Source organism: Microcebus murinus, chromosome 15 (genome assembly GCF_040939455.1).
Source record: "Microcebus murinus isolate Inina chromosome 15, M.murinus_Inina_mat1.0, whole genome shotgun sequence".
Lineage (NCBI taxonomy): Eukaryota > Metazoa > Chordata > Mammalia > Primates > Cheirogaleidae > Microcebus > Microcebus murinus.
The window spans coordinates 22,907,518-22,932,584 of record NC_134118.1 but is presented as its reverse complement, the minus strand read 5'-3'; the positions used below and the strand labels follow the sequence as shown (position 1 = coordinate 22,932,584).

General features: G+C 41.9%; 1 protein-coding gene across 1 annotated transcript in view; it reads left to right on the top strand.

The window, feature by feature from the left end:
* KIAA0319 (KIAA0319 ortholog) overlaps positions 1-25,067 on the top strand; it is an 84,863-nt gene that overhangs the window by 52,632 nt on the left and 7,164 nt on the right. The window contains exons 5-19 of the mRNA XM_076010498.1: positions 1,097-1,195; positions 2,354-2,451; positions 4,215-4,302; positions 4,665-4,757; positions 6,198-6,330; positions 8,584-8,812; positions 9,250-9,373; positions 9,756-9,888; positions 10,872-11,020; positions 13,262-13,413; positions 15,198-15,336; positions 16,022-16,181; positions 20,018-20,160; positions 21,499-21,621; positions 23,068-23,158. Of these exons, the coding sequence (XP_075866613.1) occupies positions 1,097-1,195; positions 2,354-2,451; positions 4,215-4,302; positions 4,665-4,757; positions 6,198-6,330; positions 8,584-8,812; positions 9,250-9,373; positions 9,756-9,888; positions 10,872-11,020; positions 13,262-13,413; positions 15,198-15,336; positions 16,022-16,181; positions 20,018-20,160; positions 21,499-21,621; positions 23,068-23,158 (1,954 nt within the window). The remainder of the gene's footprint in view (positions 1-1,096; positions 1,196-2,353; positions 2,452-4,214; positions 4,303-4,664; positions 4,758-6,197; positions 6,331-8,583; positions 8,813-9,249; positions 9,374-9,755; positions 9,889-10,871; positions 11,021-13,261; positions 13,414-15,197; positions 15,337-16,021; positions 16,182-20,017; positions 20,161-21,498; positions 21,622-23,067; positions 23,159-25,067) is intronic.

Sequence of the window (25,067 nt, the reverse complement as noted above, 5' to 3'; positions counted from 1 at the left end):
TGGAATGGTGCCTGGAATGGTTTAATCTGTTATGTCAGCATTTGTTGAAATAATACATTTAAATTCATTAAGTATCAGTGAACCTATTGTTAGTTATCCATATAGACTTGGACAACTTGCTTTGCCTTTCTGGGGTTCAGTTTCCCCCTCCAATGTCTCTTCTAGGTCTACAATTGCTGACTTTCAGGGCAGAGAGTTAGAGAGAGTGTCAGGAGAGAGGAGCCAGAGAAGCCACTGAGAGCCTCTGCAGATGGTCTAAGGAGCAATTGAGGGACTGAGGACTGAGAGAAGAACAGAGTAAACAAGCACCCTGTCTCTCTGACATCTCCAAGCAATTGATCCCTCTGGAGTGCACTCAGCTTTTTTTTTAATCTTTACTTGTTTCTGTGTGATATTTGACATATTACAATGTATTTTACAAGTGAAACTAATGTTCAGTCGAGTCAAGCTGATAGAACCATAGTATGAGTATATTGATGTAATTCTGGTTATAGAGAAAGTAAATGAGTATTGTTCTGAATGCTTATTTAGTGGATAAGTGCTTTCGATGAGGGTTAACGTTCCTGCTGCTTGAGTTAAAACAGGTGTTTCATATTGAGGTCGACTGGATTTTTTTTCTTGGAAAATTTCCAAGAGCAAAGCTATTAGCAGTAATTCATGAGGTTACTATCAGAACTGAGTGTTGTGTGACTAATGACACAGAAACACTTGTGATTATACTCAATCTTTTTAAAACTAAAAATAGCTCACACTAGGGAGTCAAAAGCTGGCAGCAAGAGGGAAAATAGGCCCAATCCACAGTACCCCACCTATTTCACACAGCTCTTGTCACCCGACACATTGCTCAGTCCATTTAAAACATTATTTTCTTCACAGAGCCCATTCATATTGATGGTGCTAAGCCCAGCAGCATCATGTAGGGCACAGTTCAGTTCCTAGACAGAGGAAAAAATTGTCTCGGATAAAATCGTATGAAGAACTATTACAAAAACATATGCTGTTTTATTTTATGGATAAAAGAGAGATCTGTTGTAGGGTAGCAACATGCCATCATTATGTTATATAATGGCGTGTACTGTTTCTAATTAACTTGCAGTGAAAGAACTTACGGTGTCTGCTGGAGATAACCTAATAGTAACGTTACCCAACAATGACGTTGAACTGCAGGCCTTCGTTGTGCCACCGCCACCTGCAGGTGAGAGCTTGACTTCCCTCTGTGGCCACCAGAGTGGTGAAGGCCTGCCTTAACAGGCCTTTACAGGTTGTGTACGGCATGGAATCATTTTCACACATCGCACAACACAAACGAGGGTGGAGCACAAGGCTTTGATTATCCTAAGCATCAAAATGTATTGAAATAATTTAAAATGGGGGGGGAGTAAGAATGTAGGAAATTAAGTACAGAACATATCCTGTAATTAGCCAGGATGGAAAGTCATACATTTCTGACGATGCAAAGCAGAGTGGTGTATTAGAGCAGGAGAGGCTGCCGCATGCAAGATGTTGGCCTGTGATAACCCACAGAGGCTGGGAAGATGCCACTGGGAGGGGTGGGAGGTGGCACGCACCCAAAGGTTTGCTTGCAGATACTGCAGAGTTGGCAACATGGCTCTGAGGTTCTCAGGCTACTTTGCACCAGCTGCTCAAAACATGTTGCTGAAAAAGCTCTTTCTTCTACTTGTCCGTGCTCTACTGTTCAGTGAACATTTGGCTGGCCCCCTGGCCTGTCAAATGCATTCTTTATTAAAATAGACTCATTCTTAAGGTGTTCTATTCATTTTTTCCCCCCATCACATATGGGTCAAAATTTTATAAACAGAGATGATAATATTTGGCTTTTGCATTTGAATCCTTTGAGATGACCTACCTCACAGTTTACTAATATCTGAAGGTGGGAGACAGCTTCATCTTAACATAGAGATGTTTACTCTATTTTTGTGTCCCTAAATAAACCCCTATAGCAGATCAAATGAACGGAAATCTACTTGCCTTTTATTAAAAGGAGAAAAGTACCATGGATAATACTGTGTTAAAACTTACGTGTAGAGTCACATGTAGCACCCTGGAAAGAAATCATCAAATACTAGCAGTGAGATTAGGGAGTTGGCTTTCTTTTTAACTTTATTCATTTTCTAAATTTTCTGTAAGTTGTATGTGTTTACAATAAAAAATAAATTTTACATTAAAACGATATAAAAATGTTATTCCTTACTTGGATGATAGTTGAAAGTCAAGTTCAGTATATCTAAGGTAATCATTACTGGGTTTAAGGCTATTATCTCTTTCCCTCTGCACAGGTTATATAGTGACCTCTTAGAATTTATAATTACTCATATTTCTTTTTTGCTCTCAGAAACAACCTACAACTATGAATGGAGTTTAATAAGCCACCCTGTAGACTACCAAGGTGAAATAAAACAAGGACACATGCAAACTCTTAACCTCTCTCAAGTAAGTAACTGGAGATCAGATGCGTTTGACAGCACTCCATTGAATTCAGCTAATGCCTTTCAGCTAATGCCTTCTTAGCTGTTAAACCCAAAAGTCTTAGGATTAAGGTCAAAAGAAGGATATAAATGAATAAAAGATATAAATGAATAAGGCTAAGCATGGTGGCTCATGCCTGTAATCCCAACACTTTAGGAGGCTAAGGTGAGAGGATTGCTTGAGGCCAGGAGTTCGAGGCTGCAGTGAGCCGTGATCACTGCACTCCAGCCTGGGCAACAGAGCAAGACTATTAAATAGATAAATAAAATAATTAATTAATTATAAAAAACCATGTACACAGGCAGGCAGATGGTCAAATAGGCTTCAGATAGCTTTTCTTTATTTGAGTTATTGGGCATATCATCTTAGGGGAAAGGGTCTGGTTTCCCAGAAATCTGTTTTGAAATTAAAAACCTGTTCTAACTCTTGTTCTCCTTGCAGTGTTAGAGACATTTTAATTCTTTCTGGTTCTTTTTTTTTTTTAATTATTATTATATTTTTTTGAGACAGAGTCTCGCTTTGTTGCCCAGCCTAGCTCACAGCAACCTCAAACTCCTAGGCTCAAACAATCCTACTGCCTCAGACTCCCCAGTAGCTGGGACTACAGCCATATGCCACCATGCCTGGCTAATTTTTTTTCTATATATATATATTAGTTGGCCAATTGATTTCTTTCTATTTATAGTAGAGACAGGGATCTACGCTCTTGCTCAGGCTGGTTTTGAACTCATGACCTCGAGCAGTCCTCCCGCCTCGGCCTCAGAGTGCTGGGATTACCGGCGTGAGCTACCGCATCTAGCCTTCTTTCTGGTTCTTAATCGGGCACATTTCTAGAGTTACGAATAATTTCATTCCAGTTTACAAATTGCTTTTACTATCAAATATTACGCTAAGATATAAGCACCTCATAAGAAACGCGTTCTTTTCCTGGCCCCCAAGGATATATAAATGAACTTAGCTGCCAGAGGTCTGGTTTCCTACCAGATGATTATGTTAGCTTCATCTCCTGTGACTACCCAGCTAGTGGTGTAATGTGAACGGGCATCACCCACATGTTATTGAGTTCTGTTTCTCAAAGTGTGGTACCCAGACCACCAGCGGCCAACTCACCAGCTCTACAAGTTAAAAATGCACGCTTCCCAGACTAATACTTTTGTGATTGCAAAATATCTGTAACTAAGCTAAAGGCCTGTCTAGGTGACCTTTTTTTTTTGAGACAATCTCGCTTTGTTGCCCAGGTTAGGGTGAGTGCCGTGGCATCAGCCTAGCTCACAGCAACCTCAAACCCCTGGGCTCAAGCAATCCTGCTGCCTCAGCCTCCCGAGTAGCTGGGACTATAGGCATGTGCCACCATGCCTGGCTAATTTTTTCCATATATATTAGTTGGCCAATTAATTTCTTTCTATTTTATAGTAGAGATGGGGTCTCACTCTTGCTCAGGCTGGTTTTGAACTCCTGACCTCGAGCAATCCGCCTGCCTTGGCCTCCCAGAGTGCTAGGATTACAGGCGTGAGCCACCACGCCCGGCCTAGGTGACCTTTACTGCTCCAGAGTGCAGGCTTCAAACATGCAGCAGACTCTTGACAGATCCAAATGAGATTTTCTCCTGAGCCCGTTCTCTGTGTTGATTTAGGAGTATGACTTCTAGGATATTTTAGCCTTTTCTAGGTAGTAAACCCATTATGTCTTTTGCATGTATATTTGTATAACTATTCTTTATGTTGCAGTTGTCAGTAGGACTTTATACCTTCAAAGTAGCTGTTTCTAGTGAAAACGCCTTTGGAGAAGCATTCATCAATGTCACTGTTAAGCCAGGTAAGCCTGTGTAAGAGAATGGCCTTCTGTTGTACGAGTTTATCTCAATTTTGGGAGCTATAATCCATTGCTCCTGTTCTGCAACTTCTGCTCACGTTCTGTGACTAGCCCCTTGGTTATCAACACACATCTTCACTGAGCCTGAGCTTACATACAAAAATGTAAATGTACACACAGGCTCCTAAAATTTATAGGAAGACTCCAGATTTTAAAAAGTGCTCTCCGTAGTTGAGCCTGTAGGATAAACACTTTCTTGGCAGGATGTTTATAATCAATTTTTGGAAAGTAGATGATTTTATTTTGGGCAACAGCATATGCATACACAACGTGGATTCAGTCACTGTCCTTTTTTCCTGTCACAGCCAGAAGAGTCAACCTGCCACCCATAGCAGTCGTTTATCCTGAAACACAAGAGCTCACTTTGCCTTTGACATCAGCCCTCATCGATGGCAGCCGTGTGTATCTTGCGATACTTCTGGGATTTTTTTTCCCTCTACATATAAGATTTAAAGGGTGCTCTGCATCAAGTCTGGGTGGACCTATGGGCTAATACACTGATAAATGATTGCCTCCTTCTTTAATTTTGTATCTTCTTTAGTTCCTTCAGCACTTCTCTGTGTTGTGTTTACTTTTCCTCAGCATTTGTCTATCCTATGAGAAAGTTCTTTAGGGCCAAACTATTTGATTGGGAATTAAAGCAATTATTAAAGAATCTCCTTCCAGTGTGGTATATATGGTTAATAATTGGAAAATCACTTTTAACAACTCTTAGAAGGAGTGCCTGCAGTGAGAGTGGTTTGGGTTTTATTTGTTAATTTGGTTTAGGCTTTGTTCCTTCTAGTAGAGTATATGTGGAAGGGGGGGGGGTCCCAACATAACCACAGGTGTCCATGCAGATGAGAATAGATTGAAAACACATCCCATGTTTGACATGGTTCAATAATATCGGTGTACCTGGTAATTGCATTTTATGTGCATTTAATCACAAAGCTAATACCAAACCTTGTAGAGAGTGAAGAACAGTTGCCTTAGTCATTGGGAGAATACTTGCTAGACATTAAGGAAAGTCTAATGTCTGCTCCATTTTATAAGCCTGCAAATGTACAGAGGCATATTGGCATGACCATTTGCATCTATTCAAATATGGATGTCCACATTTCCTCCTGAGCAATGTGAAAATAAAGCATATTTTAAATGGAAATATTTACAGGAGAAAATGCATTCACTCTTTCGTTCCTCGAATTTGGTGAGGCTTAATTATAGGAAACTGTTCAGGATTATTAACCTGTCACATGAACTTGTTCTTTCATTAAATGAATTAGATAAAGCTGGCTTCCTTTCAGGATTAAATTTCTCTGATTCTACAGGGCACATTTAGTTTACTCCCTTTTAAAGTAGTAATGGAAAGTTTCTATGTAGGATATGACCTCTCTGGTTTATACCTTGAAAATTAAGGTAGTAAAAGGTGCTTTATAAATTATAGATAAGTATCTCTTAAGTCTTTATGAATCTGTCGGTTCGGATACCTATTTAAAATTATCAGTAGGATCTCATATGTTGTAGTTGAAGTGAACAGAGGTAGCATTTCAATGTGCTGCACTGTGTAGATGCCTGTTTTTAAAAAAGCAATAGTGCTTGTCACTGTGCTTCTTAAATATTCAACTGAGTGGGAATAGTTTCACTCAAATCTGGTGGAAATCTAGGAGAAAAATAGTGATGATGATTTAGGGAGTAGAAAAAAGCCTCCTTCTAATATATAATATATATCCACTGGGATCTCTGCAAGTATATACTTTTATATAAAAACAGATTTAAATATGCAATAATAGAAATTACAAAACTTATATTTTACTATTCTTGCATTTCATTCTAGTTTTTATTTTTTACTCTTTTAGAAAGTACAGATGATACTAAAATAGTGAGTTATCACTGGGAAGAAATTACCGGGCCCTTCATAGATGAGAAGACCTCAGCTGACTCCCCTGTCCTGCACTTGTCTAACCTTAGCTCTGGCAACTATACGTTCAGGCAAGTGGGTCCCTACCATTATTGTGCTTTCTGCTACTTATATTTTGACCGTTTCTTTAAATTAAGGCCTATAAAACACCGCTTCTCTTCATTTTGGTCAAGAGGCAAGGCAGATTTGGTTTTCTTGTGGGTTTTGATTGGCTGGCACTATAGACTCTGATATCCTCATCAAATAATATGACCTATAAGTGTTTGTTTATTGGAAACATTTGGTTTGGATTGTTAGGAATAGTATGGGGTGGTAACATTTTGCTCATTGGATTATGTGAAAGAAAGTTTGTAGCTTTAAAGTGAGGCAGAATTGTATAATTATCTGTTAATTGTATGATTATTTATCTTTTTTTTTGAGATGGGGTCTTGCTGTATTGCCCAGGCTGATCTCAAACTCCTGGGCTCAGGTGATCTTCTTCAGCCTCCCAAGTAACTGGGAGGTGTGCAGAACTGCACCAGGCCTGATTATTTATCTTAATTTTTTTCTTTTACAACTTTTTTTTTTTTTTGAGACTGAGTCTTGTTTTGTCACCCTGGGTAGAATGCAGTGGCATAATCATAGCTCACAGCAACTCAAATTTCTGGGCTCAAGTGATCCACTTGCCTCAGCCTCCTGAGTAGCTGGGGCCACAGGTGCCCCACGATGCCTGGCTAATTTTTCTATTTTTGTTAGCATGGATCTTGTCCTTACCAAGGCTGGTCTGAACTCCTGAACTCAAGCAATCTTCCCATCTTGGCCTCCCAGAGGGGTAGGATTACAGGCATGAGCCACTGTGCCTGGCCTTGTCAGTTTTCTAATTCATTAATTTTTTCTTTTTATTCTTTCTTCACTTCTATTTACTTTTTTTTTGAGACAGAGTCTCACTCTATTGCCCGGGCTAGAGTGCTGTGGTGTCAGCCTAGCTCACAGCAACCTCAAACTCGTGGGCTCAAGCAGTCCTCCTGCCTCAGCCTCCCAAGTAGCTGGGACTACAGGCAGATATATATATATATATATATATATATATATATATATATATATATATATATATATATATATATGTAGTTTTATATATTTTTAGTTGGCCAATTAATTTCTTTCTATTTTTTTAGTAGAGATGGGGTCTCACTCTTGCGCAGGCTGGTCTGGCTGGGCACGGTGGCTCATGCCTGTAATCCTAGCACTCTGGGAGGCTGAGGTGGGAGGATTGTTTGAGCTCAGAAGTTTAAGACCAGCCTGAGCAAGAACAAGACTTATATATATATATAAATAAATAATCCGGGCAAGGTGGCACATGCCTGTAGTCCCAGCTCTGGAGGCTGAAGCAGAAGGATCGATTGAGCCCTGGAGTTTGAGGTTGCTGTGAGCTAGGCTGACGCCACAGCACTCTAGCCTGGGCAACAAAGTGAGACTGTTTCAACAACAAAAAAACAAAAAACGATCCACCCACCTCGGCCTCCCGCAGTTCTAGGATTACAGGCGTGAGCCACCACGCCCGGCCACTTCTGTTTACTTTGGATTTAGTTTGTGTTTTTTTCTTCTTGGAGTAGAACTTTAGGTCATTATACACACACACACTCATCTTCCTTCTTTTATTAAAAGGCATTAAAAGCTGTAATTTTCCTTTAAGTGCTGCTGAGCTGCACTGTATCCCATACGTGATATATCCTTAATCTCAGTTACCAGAGAGTGGCTTCTGTGTTGGCTGAGGATGGTTCCTTCACCCAGCATCTCAAAGACTAATCAGAAACCCATAAAAGTTAAACTCTAACATGTGAATGAATTATAAGCTGAAAAAAATCATCAACAGCAACAAAGGTATCCTAAAGTCTACAGTCTACGTGTTTTTTTTTTTTTTTTAGACAGATTCTTGATCTGTCACCCTGGGTAGAGTGCAGTGGCATCAGCCTAGCTCACAGCAACCTCAAACTCCTGGGCTCAAGCAATCCTTCTGCCTCAGCCTCCCAAGTAGCTGGAACTGGTGTACCTCACGACACCTGGCTAATTTTCTATTTTGTTTGTTTTTTAGTAGAGATGGGTCTCGTTCTTGCTAAGTCTGGTCTCGAACTCCTGAGCTCAAGCAGTCTTCCTGTTTCGGCCTCCTAAAGTTGCTAGGGTTACAGGCGTGAGCCACCGTGCCTGGCCTGTGTGCTTTTTTTAGCTTCATCCTCAAATTTCTATTTATACCTGTTCTGAAACCTATGCCATGAGCCGACTAAATGGACCATTTACTTTAAAATTTAACAAATTCTTACAACTATGGCTTCTTCTCCTTTTTATAGGTTGACCATTACAGACTCAGATGGAGCCACTAACTCCACAACTGCAGCCATAGTGGTCAACAATGCTGTGGATGACCCCCCAGTTGCCAATGCAGGACCAAATCAGACCATAACTTTGCCCCAGAACTCCATCACGTTGAATGGAAATCAGAGCAGTGATGATCACCAGATTGTCCTCTATGAATGGTCCCTGGCCCCTGGGAGTGAGGGCAAAGAGGTGGCCATGCAGGCAAGTTCTTTATCCTGCCTTCAGACTTTCATCTGTCTGTCTAGTATTGGTTTGGGGGGTGAATCAACAGAGATATTTTGTTATTACAGACCATGCTTTAGTCAGCATCCACGTGTGAGTTTACTTGTACACTTCTCTAGTGTAGATACTAAGAAGTGGAATTGTTGGGTTGAATACTGTGCTCATTTAACATCTTAATAGATGTTGCCACATTGCCCTCCAGAAAAGCTGTATTAATTCATACTCCTTCAACAGTATATGAGGATACACAATGGACTTTAGGTTGCATTTTCCTGGGGACACATAAATTTCTTTTCCCAGCCAGATCTCTGTATTAAGTAGAATCATTAGTTTTTCATTATGTCATGCTATTTACTGGTGCTTCTTTAATATTAGTTTTTGTTTTTGTTTTGATTTTTGTGTTCACTATTACTTAGGGAGTACAGACACCCTATCTTCACTTATCTGCAATGCAGGAAGGAGAGTATACGTTTCAGCTGATGGTGACAGATTCTTCAAGGCAACAATCTACTGCTGTGGCCATGGTGACTGTCCAGCCTGGTAGGTGGATGGAAAAGAGATTTGGCCTAGAGATGAAAGCTGAACTGATAACTGGGCTTCCGGGCTTCAGATGTATCCAATTTGGTGGTAACATCTCTAAACTTTAAGCTGGTGGGAAATCAGGGCTGTGGGAGCTGAAGCTCCATATAAAACCAATTTTCTTTTGAGTTTCTGAATCTTGTCTTGACTGGGTCTCTGAACCATGGTACGAAGGACAAAATGAGAGCTGTCCTCAGCGCCATGTGCGGGCTCGGTTTGCCACATGCACACTGCCACACGGGCTCCGCGCTGCCGCTGAATATGAATAATTTGCTTAAATCAAGAAATCAGGGGATTTCAGACTTAAGGCAAAGAGATAATACTTTTCCATGCTTAATTCCAGAAAACAACAGGCCTCCTGTGGCAGTGGCTGGCCCTGATGAGGAGCTGGTCTTCCCAGTGGCGAGTGCTACCCTGGATGGGAGCAGGAGCAGCGACGACCACGGCATCGTCTTCTACCACTGGGAGCACGTCAGGTAGCGCATCTCGCCACCGAGCTGCCAGGTTCACACCGTGCTGCATGCTTGCAGTACCCCTTCTCTGGAGGATCTGTAGTAAACTAACAACTTAACTTGTTGAGGAGTCAGGATTTAAGCACGTTTCTAGAAGCAGCTGGGCATTATTGGCTGAAGACTGTCTCAAGTGTGCATGGATATTCATTGGCAGTGGAGGCAGGTGGAGCCCAGCGCAGGTGTGCAGGGCAGTCTGGGGGTGAGGTGAGCTTGATGCAGGAGAGGTGTAAGGAGACCTGTGTGTGGTCCTGTCTACTCTCAACCTGTCCTGCAGTGACTGTCGACAACAGGAGTGCAGAGTGTATGTAAGGGGAGACCTGTGTTATCTAACATTTTCTGACCTTTACATGTTTAATCTCATAGACTCTGATGTCAGTTCTTAAGAGGCAAATACTAACTTTAGTCCCACTTTGAAGTCGAAGAAACTGAGGCTTGCGGAGACTAATGATATCACACGGCCTAAGATTACCCAGATAGTAAGAGAAGAGCTGGACTCACACCTAGGGTGACCACCAACCCCACAGTCTTACCGACTGCACCATAATTTGTCTCTTAGGAGATTGATCATCTGGCTCATTCCCTCCTCCCCCACAGTCTCCTTAAACATAGATGAGGATTTAACCTCATTTTATTCAAAGAAGAAATGGGAGTAGTTTCTAAGGCTGCATTTTCCAAGGATAGATCATTTCACTGGCAGCTCAATTAAAAAAAAAAAAACAAGAAAATTTTTTGCAGTAATCTAGCAGTCTCTGTCTGAAATAGGCATTAGTTTATGACTCTTACACTGAACTAGAGAATGCAAATGATGAAGTTGTCTTAGAATTCTCTAAATGGCATATATTCTAGCTGGGAAAAAAAGCATTTATAGGGACACAAAGCACACGTCTGCCATATTCAGAATCCTGTGCCCCCCCTCCCCGCTTTGTTAACCACATTCCTGTTTATAGGGGCCCCAGTGCAGTGGAGATGGAAAATATTGACAAAGCAATAGCCACGGTCACTGGTCTTCAGGTGGGAACATATCACTTCCGTTTGACAGTGAAAGACCAGCAGGGACTGAGCAGCACGTCCACCCTCACCGTGGCCGTGAAGAAGGGTGAGTGGGTCTGAGGGTGGTAGGGCTGGGCCTGCTCTGCTTTCCAGTCCTACGGGACCCTAAGCCAGGCCACAGTTGTTCAGAGGCATTGGTATGTGCTTATGTATTCATAGCGGATGCCAAAGTCCACCTGGCCAAGGAAAGCCAACCTTCTTCTATCCACATTAGCTATTTTCCAATTGCCTTCTGCAAGGAGACAGCATTTCCTTTTGCTCGTGGAGTATATTTTCTAGTGGCTTCACTTTCCTTCTGTGACTACTGGCAATGAAAGACCCATGTCCAAGTGACACCATTATGCCTTGCTTTCTCTCTTCCTTAGAAATACAAGTTCTGTGTTATTTCTTAGTGTGAACTTTGTGGCCTAGACTAGTGCAGTGCTGCTTTAGGGACTTGCCTCCTTGTCTGTTTTCCTATTTGACTGTGAGATGCCTGAGTGCCTTTGCTTCAGATGTTCCTCTGTGCTCTGTATAGCAGAGTGATAGACTGTGGCAAACCATAAATGCTGAATGACTTAGTGGATGGGTGATTACTATGTGTTAAAGTGCAGAGGCATAAACAGCATGGCTGTATAAAAAGGTTTGAGTTTGTGCAACAGCAAGAGTGTGGGGTACATAAAAGTAGAGAGAATAGGCTTAACAGACCATTGTATACCCATCATTCAGCTTCAACAGCTGTCAACATTTTGCCAATCTTGTTTTGTTTATCAATTCATGTTTTCTTTTATTTTTTGGAACATTTTAAAGCAAATCGTACATCATGTCATCTTAGCTGGAAGGTATGGATTTTTTGAAAAGATACCAGACTGGTAAGAAGAGAGGCTGAAAGTAGAGAGAATAATTAGAAGGCAGGTGTAATTGCCTGGAGGAGAGATGACATGAGCCTCATTTGAGGCCAAACAAAGAGAGAATAAGAGGACAAAGGATAGATTGGGAAGATATTTCAGAGTCTTAAATTCTCAAGACTTGGGAAATGAAGAGATCTGGAGAGTAAGAAAGATTGTGCCTAAGATGCTAAGATGACACCAAGAGTTTTGTCTTCAGCATATGGGTGGGTGATGGCATGATTATCTGAAATAGGGCTCACAGAAGAGCAGCAGTGGGTATTTGAGGATGGAAAAATGCAATTCAGATTTCGATACATTGAATTTGTGGCAATGGAGTGCCTAGGTGAAGCGCTCAGGGGAGCATCATGACTGGAGTTCAAGAGTACATAATCATAAAAGGAGAATGGCTATCCTAAGTTCTGGTTGTGAACCTGGATGGAGTCTAGACATTGTGTTTGACAGAGTGACTTCTGGGTTAGCTTAATTTGTTGCCAATCTGTTTTTTCTAGCCTTCTCGTATATCTACAATGGAATTAAGTCTCCTTAACACCAGACTCTCCCCTATCTCCAAATCCCCCCTAAAATGGAGTGTGATGAATGAAACAGAAAAGCTAGTAACGGCACCAGTTGTCTCTGCTCCAATCGCTGGCATAGTTTCTCAGGGTGAAAATGGCTGGTGACCCGTGGATGTTAATCACTCCCTTGGATCAGCACTTGGTGGTCCTCACCCTCATTTTTTGTTGCTTGACTTATTTCTAAGGGGAAGTTGAGAGGAGTCAAATTGTGTTCCAGAACCCCATCTGAACAAGCAGCATTTGCCTCTGTTAGCCTCATCTCCAAATTGGGGTTCATTCAATCCTCCTAGGCCCCTCTTTCCTGAGGCTATTACATCAGAGGTGGCTCTTACATTGCCTCATTTATATGTAACACCTCATCAGAGAAGTGAGGGTCTAATTATTTTTCTCTCAAATTCTTTATCTTGTTTAGACATTCAAGATTCGGCAGTACCAAAAATCAAAATATTTCTGTGGCCATATAGTGTAGAGCAATACAAAATGATCCAGAATATATTGTAAACCAAATTATTTTCACTTTTAGCACCCTAAATGTAAGTAAGACCATTATTTTCCAAGGAAAGAAAAACCATAATGATATTAGAAAAATTCTCAGTGTATTGCCTGCCACATGTTTTACTTTTTTTATCCCAAAGTATAACTAGCTAAGCACAAACAGAGCTTTGAGGAAGTCTATAAATTATCTTACAGGCATTTGGGGCAGAAAATAATACTTTTTTGGATATTTTAAATCTACTTACTATATCTGCGAAGTGGAAGAGTTAAGGATGTTTTATGATATACTTCTATCACTGGTGTTTTAAATCAATCTCTCTGCTTTCATTTTTGCTATATTTGACTTAGAAAATAATAGTCCTCCCAGAGCCCAGGCTGGTGGCAGACATGTTCTTGTGCTTCCCAATAATTCCATTACTTTGGATGGTTCAAGGTCTACTGATGACCAAGGAATTGTGTCCTATCTGTGGATCCGGGACGGCCAGAGTCCAGCGGCTGGAGTGAGTACTTAAAGAGAATTACTCCTAAACCACTTATCATTACGTCTGTGTTAGTCAGCTTGGGAAGCCACAACAAAATACCACAGGCTGGGAAGCTAAAGCAATAGAAATTTATTTTCTCACTGTTCTGGAGGCTGGGAAGGCGAGATCAAGGTGCTGGTCAGTGCAGTTTCTGGTGAGGTCTCTCTTCCTGGTTTACAGACAGCTGCCTTCACGTTGTGTCCTCACATGGCAGGCGTGGGGAGAGAGAGAGCAAGAGTGCTTTGGTGTCTCTTCTTATAAGGACACTAATCCTGTTGGATTGGGGCCCTAACCTTATGACCTCATTTAACCTTAGTTACCTCCTTATAGGTCCTGTTTCTAGGTACAATCACATTGGGGTTAGGGCTTCAACATTCACATTTGGGAGGGACACAGTACAGACCATAGCGATGTCTTCATTATGGCCTCATCTCTCCTGAGGAACATTCCCATGCTCCCTGAAAGGTGCTTACGCTTCTACATTTGACTGACCTGAGGACTGGAGGCAGTAGGCTGCTGTTAGGTTTAAACAAATGCTGAAGTCCTTTCTGACTTTTCCCTGACCAGACTTTGGATGGGGTAGGAAACCATAGCCTGGAAGTACTTTGAAGCAAACTCTTCTGGTGGGAAGGAATCATTCTCCCAAGTGTGCCTGTCATTCCTGTTTTGGTCCAAGTGGATTCTTTCCTCTTCCTCATATTGTACAAGATATGTCAGTAGGTCAGGGATTGATATTCACATTTCATAGGTGCACAAAGTGACATGCAGAGATGAAGAGTGTCTTGGCCAAGGTCAATTAACTCATTCCTGATAAAACCAGACTAACTCAGGTTTTTAGCTCCTGGAAGGCATTTTTTTCCCATTAGATCACTCTGCCTCTTAAACTATAAATTCAGGTATATCATTAGCCCTGTTGCTAAGGACTGGAGAGATGTGCATATACTCTTGGAGATGTATCCAAGGAGTAGTCACAGGGAAGAAACTGAAATTGCTTTATACTTTCTAAAGCATTTCTAGGATTAATGTTATCAGCTAGGTAGTGGCTTAGCTTCTAAATGTAATTGTAATGGGTCTCTGTTCAGAGCACTTATTTTTTGGTACCATCTTCTGTTAGCAAGTTACCATCCCTTCTGTTAGAGGGGTCTGAGAGTTTCTTCTCTAATTCTTTGGAACCTTGAGGAATACAAAACAGATCTGTTTACCAAGGCTTTTGGGTCATTTGAGAAGATGAACATGATATACCATAAGGGAACCCAAGACGAGAGTATTGTAAAACTGTGTTTGAAAATAAGATCCAGAAAACCTGTCCTTGCCCTAATTCAAATGGTCTTTCCCTCTGTTAGATAAAATTAATCATTTGGTAATTCCTAAATAGTGCTTAGCAAACTCAGCACAGAAAATATCATCTGAGGAATTTGTGCCCCCTGGTGCTTTATGGAGAAGAGGTGCTGAGAATTACTCCTATCTTCAGCTGACCTGCCAGCTCTTCCAGCGGGAAGGAATCCTTCTCCTCCCTAGTGTGCCTGTCATTCCTGTTTTGGTCCAAATGGATTCTTTCCTCTTCCTCCTGTTGTACCAGATATGTCAGTAGGTCGGGGATTGACCAACAATCAAGAGGAACACTAAATAGGGTTCCTCTTCAGCCTCCCTTTTAAAATCATGCATATGTTAAAGCGAAGGGACACTGTGGTTCGGGGTCAACAGAAGCCCAGAAATTGGGAACTGCGATTGACAACTGCCCTGTGAACGGTGTTGTTTTGTAGGATGTCATCGATGGCTCTGACCGCGGTGCAGCCCTGCAGCTTACAAATCTGGTGGAGGGAGTGTACACTTTCCGCTTGCGAGTCACTGACAGTCAGGGGGCCTCGGACACAGACACCGCCACTGTGGAAGTGCAGCCAGGTGCGTTCCCTGGCCCTGACGCTGGACGTGCATGGTCTGGCTCATCAGTCTTTGGGGGCTTTGCAGTTAACAGGTGTGACCCACTGTGGCTGGCTCCTGTGGCTGCCTCCAGCTCGTGGCTGGACCTACTTTGAGGATGTCTGTATACTTGTTGTGTGTCCCCAAACAGATCCAGTTTCATAACTCATTAAGGAGAATTGTATTTGGCAATAAGATTTTCTTTTAATGTTTCATTTGTCTTCCTGCCAGAGGGCAAAGCCCTAATGAGAAGTGAACACAGGGCTTCCATACGGGAACACTGAGGGAAGGGAGCTTCCATGAGGTGGCCATAAGGGCCCACAGCATAAACTGGACTGGGCAGTGCCCATGTGCTTGGAGACATAGTTCTCTTTCTGGTCCTGGGCAAGAGTGTGAGGGGCTGAAATTTCAAGTTAGCCTAGAGTCTAATTAGGTACACCTGATTATCTTTTGAAAAAAAAATTAATACACAACAAATTGGGATAAAACAAGGGAATAATATGCTCAGATAGTGGCCTCTGAGGTGGTTAGATGAATTTTTCCGAGTCCTAAATCCCAAATGTGGAAATTGCCTATGATTAATTTTAAACTCTTATACAGGCCTCACTCCTTATATTGTCAAGCCTATGATCGCCAAGTGGAAATGCCAAAACTTCTCTTTTCCTAGACCCCAGGAAGAGTGGCCTGGTGGAGCTGATCCTGCAGGTTGGCGTGGGGCAGCTGACAGAGCAGCAGAAGGACACCCTGGTGAGGCAGCTGGCGGTGCTGCTCAATGTGCTGGACTCGGACATTAAGGTGCAGAAGATCCAGGCCCACTCGGACCTCAGGTACGCGCCGCACACCAGTTCCAGCTCTTCCCGCATCCCAGTCCAGCAGAAAGTGGTTCGTCCGTTGGCTTGTTCTATATTCTTGTGCACTGTCTTATCCCACTCATATATGTTTTCTCTCAAAGGGCAGGAGCAGAGACAACATCGTTCTAGGTCCTTCCCACAAGTCTCAGTTAACGTTTGTTGACTGAGAATGTTCTGAATGAAGAATGGGGAACATCAGAGGGAGTTGGTTGTTAGCTCTGGTGACTTGGAGGGCCTGTCTGTGGGGCGCGGTGGCAACGCCATTCCAAGATGGCGCCCGCTTCCTGGTCAAACCCTGCTGTTAGTCTGACAAACAAGTGCTCAGCGCATGTGCAGAGTTTGTCTCCTCCCTTCCAAGTGCCTTATCCAATCAGACAATGCCCAGTGTACTTACTGCCTTTATAAGCAGCCGCCGAGAACGCCTCGGCGTCTTCCGCATCATGTAAGTCTAAAGGGAACCCCATTAAAGCACGGTCAGAAGAACTCCAGTTGCCGCGTCTTCCTTGCTGGCGAGGCAGGCGCGACACCTGTCCATGGTCTGGGGCATGTGAAGAGGGTGTCTCACAGCCACACCTCACCCCTGCCCCACGCCCAAGGGGACTGAGGCTTCCCACAACATGATCACTGATTATCATTTGCTCTCTCTTGGGAGTCTATAAGGCTGAAACTCTGGCCTCTGTTTTTTATGAGATGTTTATATTTAATTGAGTTTTTATATTTAAACTCTTATCCAACCTAGGGTGAGAGGGAGGAGGGAGAGAGAAAGAATATGGAAATGAAAACCTGCCATTCACAGTAACTCAATTTGCCAGCTATTCTCAGCTCTTCCACTTAGGCTAGTTTTCCAGAGAACTAATGTTTACTTAGAAAAATGATGAATTAATACATATTCTAATTATTTTTATGGAACTCTTTCTAAAATGGGTTATATATTTCCCTTATGAACTATCAAAGACTGAATCAGACATGTCAGAAAATCAAAAGTTGTTCCTTAGATCAATAAAATTGATAAAACTTTAGCTAGATTGACCAGGAAAAAGTAGAGAAGACTCAAATTACTAAAATCAGGAAGGGAAGAAGGGACATTACTACTATCAACTTTATAGAAATAAAAAGAATTATAAATGAATAATGAATACTTGTATGTCAACACATTAGATAACTGAGAAGAAATGGACAAATTCCTAGAAAGACATAAATTAAAAAAACTCACTTGAGAAGAAATTAAAAATCTGAATAGACCTATAACAAATAAAGAAATTGAATTAGTAATCAAAAACTTCCCACAAAACCAAGGACCAGTTGGCTCTACTGAATTCTGCAAAACAGTAAAGAGTTAATATAGTCCTTCACAAACTTTTCCAGAAAACAGAAGAGGAGAGAATATTTCTCAACTCATTCTGTGAGGCCAGTTTTACCCTGACACCAAAACCAGACAAAGACATTGCAAGAAAACTATAGACGAATATCCTTTGTGAATATAGAGGCAAAAATCCACAGCGATATACTATGAAACTGAATCCAGCTTCATATTAAAAGGATTATGCACTGTGACCAAGGGGGATTTATCTTAGGAATGCAAGTGCGGTTCAACATATGAACAGCAATATATGTAATAAACCACATTAATAGAATAAAGGACAAAACCACATGATCATCTCAAATGGAACAGAAAAAAGATTTAACAAAATCCAACACTCTTTTATGATGAAAATACTTGTCATGGGTTGGATTGTGTTCCCCAAAAGACATATTAAAGTCCCAACCCCTGGGACCTGTGAATATGAACTTATTTGGAAATAGAGTCATAGCAGATATTATTAATTAAGATGAAGATATCTCTAATTAAGACTATAGTAGGGTGAGGCTCTTAATCCAGTATGGCTGGTGTCCTTATAAGAAGAGGGCAAGAGACACAGAAATACACTGGGATAACACCATGTAATGACAGAGGCAGAGACTGGAGTGATGCATCTACAAGCCAAGGAGTACCAAGGATTGCTGGCAGCACCAGGGACTAACAGAAAAGCATGAAACAGACTATTCCCTAGAGCCCTAGAGAAAGCACAGTCATGCTGACACTTTGACTTTGGACGTCTACCCTCCAGAAAGGAAAGAGGGTAGAAAGAGATTTCTATTGTTTTAAGCCACCAGTTTATGGTACTTTTTTTTACAGCAGCCTTAGGAAATTAATACAGATTTGAATAGATGTTTCTACAAAGAAGATATGCAAACAGCCAATAAGCACATGAAAAGATGCTCATTACCATTAGCCATTAGGGAAATACAAATCAAAGCCACATTGAGATACCGCTCCACACCCACTAGGCTGGTCATAATCTAAATACAGACCATAGCAAGTGTTGCAGAGTATGTGGACAAATCAGAACACCTGTACATTGCTGGTGGGAATGTAAAATGATACAGCCACTGTGGAAAACAGTTTGGTAGTTCCTCAAAATGCTAAATATAGTCACCATATGACCCATTAATTCTACTTCTGAGAAAATGAAGAATGAAAAATGAAGAATGAAACCCAAGAAAAATGAAAAACTTATGTCCACACAGAAACTTTTTTTTTAATTATTTTTTTTTCCTTTTTCTTTTTTCTTGGCCATTGAGCCAATTCCAGGGTATTGAACACACAAAAACTTATATATGAATGTTCATAGCACATATTCAAAATAGCCAAATTGTAGAAATGCGCCAAATGTTGATAAACTGCAAAATGGATTAAAAATGTGATATAGTCATACAATAGAATATTACTTGGCAATAAGAAGGAATGAAGTACTGTCACATGCCACGACATGGATGAACTTTGAAAACATGCTGAATGAAAGAAGCCAAATACAGAAAGTCACATATCATATGATTCCATTTCTATGAAGTGTCCAGACTAGACTAGTCAAATCCATAGAGTCAAAAAGCAGATTAGTGGTTTCAGGGACTGTAGGAGAAGTTGGGAGGAATGGCTCTTAATGGGTATGGGTTGTCCTTTTGGGGTGATGAAAATGTACTGGAATTAGAAAGTGGTGATGGTTGGGCAACTTTGTGAATATACTAAAAGTCATTGAATTTTATACTTGAGAAGGGTGAATTTTGGCCAGGCATGGTGGCTCATGTCTGTAATCTCAGCACTTTTTGAGGCCAAGGTGAGAGGATCACTTGAGCCTAGGAGTTCAAGGCTGCAGTGAGCTATGATTGCACCACTGCACTCCAGCCTGGGTGATAGAGCAGGACCCTGTCTCTAAAATAAATAAATAAATAAAATAAAAATAAATTTAAAAATTTTAAAAATAGAGGGGTAAATTTTATGGTATATAAGTTATATCTCAACAAGATGAAAGACAGCTAAAAGTTATTTTGTGTATAGTTGGGTCTGTCTGTACTAATATATACATTGCTCCTTTTTTTTTTTTTTTTTTTTTTTACAGAGCACAGGAGCTTCTGTCCTGTGGAGTTTGGGGTGTCCCACCCTCCCAGCTCATAGATGCGTTCTTGTTCACCAGGGTGACAGCTCTCCAGAGCCCTTTGGTTAGGGATTTTTTTTATAATTGAAACATAATTTACACATTGCTCCTTTTATCTGAAGGTCTTTGATCAGCTGTACTTTGAGACAGAAGAGCCTTTATTTTGTAAGTAGAAACAGATCAATTTCTTGGCCCACAGATATGCCCTCATGTCCTGGGCAGGCCACAGAGCTCTAACAGTCTACTCCCCGACTTCACAGGTTAGATGGCTACAGTGGACATGCCATGTCGGTCACCATCTGACTGTGTGGCTGTCCTCTCTCGTTGTCTCCTCTGCAGCACCGTGATTGTGTTTTATGTACAGAGTGGGCCGCCTTTCAAGGTTCTCAAAGCTGCTGAAGTGGCCCGAAATCTGCACACGCGGCTCTTAAAGGAGAAAGATGACTTCTTGCTTTTCAAGGTCTTGAGGATTGACACAGCAGGTATGTCTCTGACGGGAATAGTCTAAAAGAGTCAGACTGGGCCATCATAGTTAAGTTTTACAGGCAAGAAAGAGGAGTGACATGAACATTTTCACTTGAGCACCCAGGGACTTGCTTTGCATTTATTTCTCCGGTAGGTTTGCCAAATACTCTCTGTCTCGGAAAAAAACTGGAGATCGATACTAGTCATGGGTCAAAATTTAAGATTGTATTCACAGATAATGGCCATTTTCAGACACTTCATATTTAAACTGTCAGAACAGTGTTAAAGACAAGTGTTACTGGCTGGAAAAGCCATGTGTATATAATTTATTTTCCTTGGATGTCATGCCTTAGGTTGTGACGATGGTGTCATATACCTTCTTGGAAATGTGAGATAGCTTATAAATGCCTTCTCCACTTGTACCTTTTTTCTTAGCACCTTGCTTGCCACCCCTTCCAGGACACAAACTGATTCATGGTTCCACAGTCCCCATCTTTGCCTCATGAGTAACATGAATCTCTTACTATGTCAAAGTGGCCATTTTAGTAGACTCTGGGGAACATGAGGGTTACAAGGGACATGATAATGTTTGGGCAAGAAAATTTAATTTGTTTCAGATATATGACTTTCTTAATCATAATATATAGTAAATTAATTTTTTAACAACTCTTTTTTTCCTAGCTATGTAATTTTTATTTATTGTAGGAAATTTAGAATATCCAGAAAGGTACAAAGAAGAAAATAATAGTCTAGATTCTAGAGTCTAGAATTCCCGCCATCCAAAGACAACTTTTGTTAACTGATGTATTGCCTTCCAGTTCCCCTATCTCTAGGAACACTTAATATAGTCAGAATGATTTGATATATGTGTCTTCTTAATCTGACTTTTAACTTCAAGTCATATTTTGATCATGTTCTCAAATCCTTTAAAATTTCTGTACAGTGGGATGTTATGGCCACATAGTACTCTACCCTGAGTATGTTCCATAATTATGCAACCAGTCTTTTCTTCATGGACTTGAAGGTTGATTTTAAATAATACTACAATGTAGATAAATTTTTGTGCAAATCCTCAATTATTTCACTGGATAGATTCTTAGAATTATTTTCTTAGGCCAGAAGGTGCTACATTTTTAAGGCTTTTGCTATGTGGTAAGGATTGGCCTTTTTCTGCAGTTTGCTTCCTGAGGAGATTGTCAATGATGAGAGTTTCTCAGAGTCCCTGTCCATACTGCAAGGGGCTCTTAATTCAACAAGATGCATTTCTGAGGGGCCTACTCTGTTGAAGGTACAAAAGCAGAAGCAGAGATTTCCCTTTTCTCCATGGTGACTCAGCTCTGCACACCTCTTTGCAGGTTGCCTTCTGAAGTGTTCTGGCCACGGTCACTGCGACCCTATCACAAAGCGCTGCATTTGCTCTCAGTTGTGGATGGAGAACCTCATACAGCGCTATATGCAGGACGGGGAGAGCAACTGTGGTGAGTCCTGGTGGGGAGGTGACTTTGGGCCAGGAGCTTTCCGGCAACTCATTCTCGAGTATCAGAAAGACCTGCATAGCTTTGCGGCTGGCAACATTCAACCTTTTCTCACCTGAAGCCCAGAGAACCAGTTCACTTGGTAATGAGTTAAGATCCTCCCCGCCATTCACTTTGGGAGTGTGTTTACCAGGGGTCCTCAAACTTTTTAAACAGGGGGCCAGTTCACTGTCCCTCAGACCATTGGAGGGCCGTTGGAGAGTGCGGCGCACATTCCACACATGCGCACTGTGGGACCGGGACAAGTCAGCTGCTAAGCAGGACAGGCAGCGGCGGCAAAAACACCCGGTGGGCTGGATAAATGTCCTCGGTGGGCCACAGTTGGAGAACGCCTGGTTTAGGCTTTTGGCAGATCAGATTTGGCTAATTATCGCCAGCATTTCTAAGGAAGAGTTGCTTTGGGCCATGGGCTGCATTTCCAGATTACACCTGCCTTGGCTTAGGCAGGTGTGACTTTTTGGTGAAGTGGCCCCTGGTGTGGACCTGGTGGAATTGGATAAAGAAGAGAATTTGACCTACTCTTCGGGACTGTCCACCCAAAGAGGCACCAGAAATTGGAGCCACAGCCTTAGTAGGCAAACCTGCTTAGGTGCCGTTAGGTCTCCTCTAGGGAGAAAACAATAGTTTAATGCCAGTCTACTTCTAAGAGTAAATTTGTTTGGGAGAACCAGATGGACATAACTGGCAGAAAAAATTGTTAAGAGTTGACTGCCAAATTATGTTCCCACCTAATACTACATAAAAATTAGAAAACATCCAGCTCTTGAATCATTATTCCAAGGAGGTTATATAACATTTAATAGAGTTAAGCCTTGTGTTTTTCCTTTCTGGGCTTCTCAGTTCCTGAAATTGTGGTTGCAAAGCTTTTTACATTGGATTTCTGCAAGTTTGTGGGAGGAATGAAGATCAGGTAGTTTCCAAATTATTCTCTGGCTCTGAAAAATGGCTTCATGCTATGGACAGCCATACAGCTACTTGATTTGCTTTATTAAAAACAAGCCAGATTTTTTGGGGGGAAAGGGTTGTGATGCTTGGGATTCTAGAAGGAATATTTTGATGTGCCGTGCATGCGTGGGTGTTTGTATAAGAGGCATTACTATGTAATTGACTAGTTATAGTTATTTCAGATTATTCTCTTTTCGAGTCAGCATGAAATGTGTGCTCCATGAGGTCCCTGAACCAAATGGCAAAAACAGGGCAGTTTTAGGTTGCTCTTGACTTATTTTCGTTTTGTCTTGCTGTTCTCTGCTACCAGCCCGATGAGGTGTTAGCAACAGCACAGATGGACTCTGCTTGTAGGGACTCAGAAATGCTCATTATGAATTGTCAAAATAAAGTTTCTTTGCAAATAGGATACAACTGTGCCCACTTGGTTCTCTTGTTTTTCAGAGTGGAGTGTATTCTACGTGGCAGTGTTGGCTTTCACTCTCACTGTGCTGACAGGAGGTCTCACTTGGCTTTGCATCTGCTGCTGCAGGAGGTACCCGGTGCTTATTTATGTGAAAGAGAGACATCCCATTAAGTGTGATGTGATGGCTCAAGGATTGTTTGCTTGGGTTTTTTAAACTGCTAAACTGTTTAACAGTCACTTTTTTCATGAAGACGAACTCTAAAAGCATTTGTAATGCAGTCTTCATCGCAAGGCAGAAGTGCCTAAGTAAGTGGAAAAGTGGAGGCAGCTTTTTCTCATTGTAGCTCTCACGTTTTCTAAGAAGTTCAATGATTCTGTGCTCAATCTAATGTTACTCTGTATCAGTCTCCTATTATATTCACGAGGGCAGTACTGCGAGTGGTAAAACTCAAACCCAAATTGTTTATTCTGTCACTCAACAATCAACACAGGAGACTTCCGTGACCACACGTGTGGGGGTTTCTCCCCACTCACCAAGCAAACAATCAACTCTAAAGTGAACACCAGCTGAGCATCCTCTAACTCACTTCTGACACTATCTACCTGGAGATCCCTCAGATTGAGGGCTCAGTCCCCAAGAGTGCCCCTCAAATTCACACGCCAATTGCAAGGCCGGGGTGGTTTTACCCGTGCTTCTGATTGGATCCCACGACCTCCTTGTTGGGTTTCATTAATTTGTTATGGTGGCTCACAGACCTCAGGGAAACATGTTTACTGATTTACCAAGAAGCATATTACAGAGGAAACAGATGAAGAGCTGTGTGGGGCGAGGTATGGGGGAAGGGGCGTGGAGCCTTCCTGCCCTCCCGGGGCACATCACCCTCCAGGAACCTCCATGTGTTTGGCCATCCAGAAGCTTTCTGTGCCCCATCTTCTTGGGCCTTCCAGGGAGACTTCATTGGATAGGCACGACTGACAACTGTGTAGAAATGTGATTAGACCAAAAGGGTTGGATCTAACCCTAATAGACTGAGAAGGGAAACCCAGCAAGGCCTGTCTGTTCCGATTCATCTTGACCTCTCTGTGCAGCATCCTGCTTCCAGGCTGTGGGGCAGGACCCCTCCTGGATTGGGGGTCTTATGATCTATAATCAGATAAGGCAGGCCAGAGAATTTATGGCCAGCTCCAAGACAGAAAGGCCGGGGGGGCGGGGGAGGGGGGGATTCCTGCTTTGTGGAGAAAAAGGAGCAGGGCGGGAGAAAGAGTGAGAGTTTCTGTTTTCTGAGGCTTCTTCTGGGGCCTAAAGTACCCAACATTATCCCGAGGGATATGGGAGCTATAAGCCAGGAGCTGTGGAGGAAAACCAATATATGTATCATAAGATCAAAAAGACCTAACTGGCCTTACAGGTCTCTGTAGAGGAAGGAGTTCTAGAAATATACTGGTAAAATTGTAGATTTTGATTATTTTCATTATGTGAAGAAATAATCCAATCAATCTGAATTCATTTTAATAAATTTAAAACTTTGAGGCAATAACACAACCAAAGAGAACTTTTGCTTTAGGTTTTTCCATTTTCCTTTATCCATGGAGCTGATCTCTAAGAATCCCCTGAGCTGCCTCATTGTCTGAATCCTCCAGAATCCATGCTCAACTCTCTGCAAGGAGACTTGTAGGGAAAGAGATTACTCAAGTCCATAGGAGACAGCTTTGGGTCTCCTTTTTATATAAAACACTATGAATAGGCCGGGCGCGGTGGCTCACGCCTGTAATCCTAGCTCTCTGGGAGGCCGAGGCGGGCGGATTGCTCGAGGTCAGGAGTTCGAAACCAGCCTGAGCAAGAGCGAGACCCCGTCTCTACTATAAAATAGAAAGAAATTAATTGGCCAACTAATATATATACAAAAAATTAGCCGGGCATGGTGGCGAATGCCTGTAGTCCCAGCTACTCGGGAGGCTGAGGCAGGAGGATTGCTTGAGCCAGGAGTTTGAGGTTGCTATGAGCTAGGCTGACTCCATGGCACTCACTCTAGCCTGA